General features: G+C 43.8%; 1 protein-coding gene across 1 annotated transcript; it reads right to left on the reverse strand.

Annotated features, from left to right (window-relative positions):
• Positions 1-350: 350 nt before the first annotated feature.
• On the reverse strand, positions 351-809 carry LOC138353310 (paternally-expressed gene 3 protein-like). The gene has a single exon (XM_069306181.1). It carries the CDS (start codon positions 807-809, stop codon positions 351-353), a length of 459 nt encoding a protein of 152 aa, XP_069162282.1.
• Positions 810-5,440: the final 4,631 nt, after the last annotated feature.

The following is a 5,440-nucleotide window of genomic DNA, read 5'->3' on the forward strand; positions in this document are numbered from 1 at the left end:
GAGGGGGTCGACGCGCCCCTCTTCCTTCAGGGCAAGTCCAAGATGGCCACTACTTAATGTGGTTCACTTCTCCTTTAACCTTTCCCTTCTGCAACGATCTTCAGGGACAACGTGATTCTACTGTTACTCTCATTTGACAGTTGCATTCATTCACCCTTATCTCTCTCTCAATTGCACTCATTTGCCCTTATCCCTGGCTCTGTTTACGCTTTTTCATGTCAATTGTATGAACAGTCATTTGTTTTTTGCTTCCTTTCATTTCCTTGTATTTTATTGTTTATGTTTGTATATGAGTGTTTATTTAATTCTATTAATGACGTTATCGTTTCACTGATTGATGAATTTATATGTCATACTGCATCCACTCCTTTCTCATGGTACTCTTTATCGTGGCACTCTTTATCGTGGCACTCTTTATCGTGGCACTCTTTATCGTGGCACTCTTTATCGTGGCACTCTTTATCGTGGCACTCTCTATCGTGGCACTCTCTATCGTGGCACTCTCTATCGTGGAACTCTTTATCGTGGCACTCTTTATCATTGCACTCTTTATCGTGGCTGTCTTTCTCATGACACTCTTTATCATGGCACTCTTTCTCATGGCACTCTTTATCGTGGCACTCTTTATCGTGGCACTCTTTATCGTGGCACTCTTTCCCATGGCACTCTTTATCGGGGCACTCTTTATCGGGGCACTCTTTATCGGGGCACTCTTTATCGTGGCACTCTTTATCGTGGCACTCTTTATCGTGGCACTCTTTATCGTGGCAGCCCTTATCGTGGCACTCTCCCATGGCACTCTTTCCCATGGCACTTTACGCTCATGTCAGCACTCCACCCCACCTCTTTTGATGCCACTAACTGCTCCACCCTCCGCCCCCTAGGCACCCCCGCCCGCGGTGGCACTCATGACCCCAAGGAGCCTCAATGGCCGATCTCGTGGGGCTTCGTCAGATAGGTCTTCCGATACGGGTCTCCAAGTGAACAATTGTATCAGGCTGAGCGATCACCGCCCACACAGGCAGTACTAAAATGATAACCCAATTACCTCGAGGGCTCGGGTGGGGATAGTGGGGGGGGGGAGAGGGGAAGGGAGAAGGGGCCGGATAGGGTGGGTGTGTAAGGAGGGAGAGGGGAGGTTGAGGGACGTGCAAGAGGGTGGGTGAGGTGCTTGTAGTTTTTCAGTGTCTTCAGCAGAGGTAATTTTCATGCTGATTTTTGTCTCATTTGCAAAGGATGACACGTGGGTGAGGTGCAAGGCACTTTACTGGTGCCTATGGCACTACTTCCACGTGAGGTCATGTCATTACTTCCACGTGAGGTCACGTCATGACTATTTTCTAACCAGTTAATACCCCATTCCTGTCCAACCAACCACGCCGTCTATAATGAACCATTTCGACCAGTACGTTAAAAAAGCGACGTAATTGTACAAATTCATACACTGCAATATTGACGTTTTCTCAGGAACAGCTTCAGTAGTACAGGTGTTTTCGTATGTTTACAGTTATGCAACACAGTTGCCTTTTTAACGGAGTGGTAAATTGGGAGCGCCTGCTGGAATCCACATAATTGAATACACACACATGTAAGTAATTATGCACATCTGTGACGTGACCACAGTCAGCTCACAGACGATAGGTACCGGGTTTGATGCCAGTGGCTGGGGAGAGACGCTTGGGCACGTTTCACTTCACCTGATGCCTCAGTTCACCTAGCAGTTTGCAGATTAGCCAACTATTGAGGGTTACATCCTCTCGATAAGCCCGGCAGGCCTTCGGGCTCCAACAATGTGAGACAAACTTACAATTTGGGCTAATAATTTACCAATTTATGGGAATATACCAATAATTTGGAATTACAAATCACCTATTTGGGCCAATAAATCCCCATTTCGAGCTAATAAATCATCCATCTCAGATAAAATCACCAATTTTATATTATAAATAAAAAAATTAGAGTTATAAATCGCCCATATGGCGGTAATTTATTTACATCGTTAAGTACATTACTATCGCATTCTCACACCAAATGCAATTATACATTTATTCAAAACGATCACAGACAAACAATATGAAATTTAGGTCAATTTAAGCCTATAAATTGCACGCTTTCCGCAACACAACACGAACGATGAGCATAATCTTGAGACGGTTTCCTTGTGAGTGTTTGTAGATTTGTAACAATAATCTGTAAGCTTATTACATGTGTACATTGAGAGCCAACTGGGATACAATATATACAACACCCCCAAACACGAAATGGATTAAAAGGGACTAAAAATCCTTTTTTTCTGGTATTCTTGATCAATATTTTCAACTGACTTAGACAAACGGTAGAGATACACAGAGGAGGAAGAATGCAGTGTAGAGAGAAAGAGAGAAAGGGGTAAAAAGGAACCACAGACAAACGGTAGAGATACACAGAAGAGGAAGAATGCAGTGTAGAGAGAAAGAGAGAAAGGGGTAAAAAGGAACCACAGACAGACGGTAGAGATACACAGAAGAGGAAGAATGCAGTGTAGAGAGAAAGAGAGAAAGGGGTAAAAAGGAACCACAGACAGACGGTAGAGATACACAGAAGCGGAAGAATGCAGTGTAGAGAGAAAGAGAGAAAGGGGTAAAAAGGAACCACAGACAGACGGTAGAGATACACAGAAGAGGAAGAATGCAGTGTAGAGAGAAAGAGAGAAAGGGGTAAAAAGGAACCACAGACAGACGGTAGAAAAAGACAGGCGATACATAAAAATCAGATACAGAATGCCGGTTGAGAGAGAGAGACAGACAGGAAATCAGAGGTTGAACATGTTCGTATGAGAATCACTTCCCTTTTACACTGTTGAAAGGAGTATGGTAGACAGCGTCGCGTTCATCCCAGCCACGAGTACAACAACAGGCAGGACACAGGCACGTCGTTACGTCTTGATGGTCAATAGCAAAGAGATGTAGCCCTCATAAGTCGACCAAACGAGGAAGCGTTGTTTGCCATTGTCTTGGGGCCAATAGGGAGCATCCAACCCTCCTTTCCCTCAGACAACACAACAAAAGGGGTTCGAACCCCTCACTGGCCACGAGGGGACCTTATCTCACCCCTCAGATCCCGTTCGGCCCTCCTTCCCCTTGTACATATTCCGATTGAAGAATGGGAAGATGCTGATAAGTGTCCATTCACCATTAAGGGAAATGTATCCGGCCGACGTTCTCGAATGCAAACAAGACCTTATGCCATGACCCCGTAAGGGTGGTTTTCTCCCATCTCGTATACCTGTGGGATAGGACATAAGCGCAACGCACAGTAGAGGGCAGTTATCTTATAGAGGGAAAATTGGAATTATTTGACAAACAAAAGAAAATGATAGAACATTAAGAGGGTTGGATCATATAAATGGTTGTTTCATAGGATTCTCCACGGAGGAAGCCGCACAGTGTCAAGATAATATCGCCCGGCCTTAGAAGGAACTAGGAAGGCCTGAACACTGACAACTGATTACTAACCATAAAATATATGACAGCATAATATTATTCCAAGAACCTCGGAATTGTGATGAGGTCGGTGTTCTGTGCTTTTGCTATTTTTGTAGACTAGAAAAAGAGACATCGAAGTTCAATTCAAATATTGCCCAAGTGTGTACTCGCCTAGTCGTGTTCACCTAGTCGTGCTCACCTAATCGTGCTCACCTAGTAAGCACAACTATGTGAATACAACTAGAAGAATACACACACACACACACACACACACACACACACACACACACTACACCCCATCTGTTTGCCACTTTCTCTGCAGCACGACGTAGCATCAATTGTAGAACATTCTCACAACAACGCCCAGATCTAAGCAGGATAAGGCTGTGGGAAGAAGGGTATATGGAGACAGAGAGTAAGTGGATATTGAGGAGAAAAAGAGTAAGCAAGCGGAGGGAGAAAAGAGGTAGATAGTATGGGTAACATAACACAACAAATTCATCTAAGTTCGAAACCTGGCTAAGTGGAAATATATTGGGAACAATGAGAGAGAGAGAGAGAGAGAGAGAGAGAGAGAGAGAGAGAGAGAGAGAGAGAGAGAGAGAGAGAGAGAGAGAGAGAGAGAGAGAGAGAGAGAGAGAGAGAGGTGCTTAGGGAACTCAGGTTAATTATCTCATAATCTCATTAAAGTCTTGTGCAGTAAGTAATGGTGAAGTCTGGAATCAACACAGCAGCAGCACCCACATATTAAAGAAAGGATTTATGTTCTGAGGACTCGACCACTTGCCCCAAGACCTGTACCGCCATGCCCAGGCCCTCCCTCAGGAGGATGACATAGATTCATCTGACAAAAGATGCTGGGACAAGCAGGTGTCAACATCAATTAATGCCTCCTCCGTCGGCCGAGTGATATAACTGCAGGTACAGAGGTTCCATGGAATGTTAACATCCTCAAGTAACAGTTATAGGCTCCCTTGGAATGTTTAGAGCATTGTTCACATGCTTAACATATGTTTTATTAGTTTGACATTAGTTTATTAGTGTTGGAGTACAGAAATTTCAGATAAGAACATTTTTATTTAAATAAAAGGGCGACGTGTATTAGCGTTTAAATAAGTGTTAAATTACAGAGTAAAATAAGTCCAGTAAGCAGTTTCAGGTAATAGTTTCAACTATTATTTAAACAAATGGCACAGCCTCTTGGGACATTGATGTACCAGCCAAGGAGATCGTAACTCAACGTAGTCACATTTATTTGAACTATAATTTAAATTGAACTGCTTGAGCAATGGAAGGGAAGCACACAGGCACAGCAGAGTCCAGATTAATCATTTATAGGATACGATCAGTCATTCTTGTTTCGTTGAAATATGAAAATCATTAAAGTTGAATATCGTGTCTTTCCTAAACATGCAAGTGTTGGGCAGGGCCGAGGCTAAGTACAATATCCAGTTTCCAATGAACATTTTACTGTCATGTTCTCAGTTTTGCAGGTAAATGGTGTAGAGGAGAGAGCCTCAAAAACACCAAAGAGGAAATGACTCGCCTCGCGAGTCATTTCTCGACACGTGAAAAGCCATCGACACGTGGTAGTCTGTTAAGTAAATGACGAAATCCTGTCTAGGCTCCTGTCCCCCCTTTACTCATCTTGATATCCTCAGCTTCATTTTACCTCCCTCTGTCATCAAGCTCGGTGTAGGTACCTATTATACCCGTCAGCTGTGTAGATAGCGAGGCTTTATAAGTTCTAAATTAGGTGCAATCATACACTCGTTATCTCCCGCTTGGAGATTTATTGCTCTCCAAGGGCAAGAAATCGGAATTCGGCTCGACCACAGAGATAAATTAACACATCTGATAAATGCCTGTCACCACCAGGGATAACACACAACAGAATACTTGTCCACGTGCGGCCGGATGGGGCTTGTGGAGCCGGCTGGTGTCTAGAGGACGTTGTGGACAAGTTGGTGCGGGAT

This window comes from Procambarus clarkii, chromosome 57 (genome assembly GCF_040958095.1).
Source record: "Procambarus clarkii isolate CNS0578487 chromosome 57, FALCON_Pclarkii_2.0, whole genome shotgun sequence".
NCBI lineage: Eukaryota > Metazoa > Arthropoda > Malacostraca > Decapoda > Cambaridae > Procambarus > Procambarus clarkii.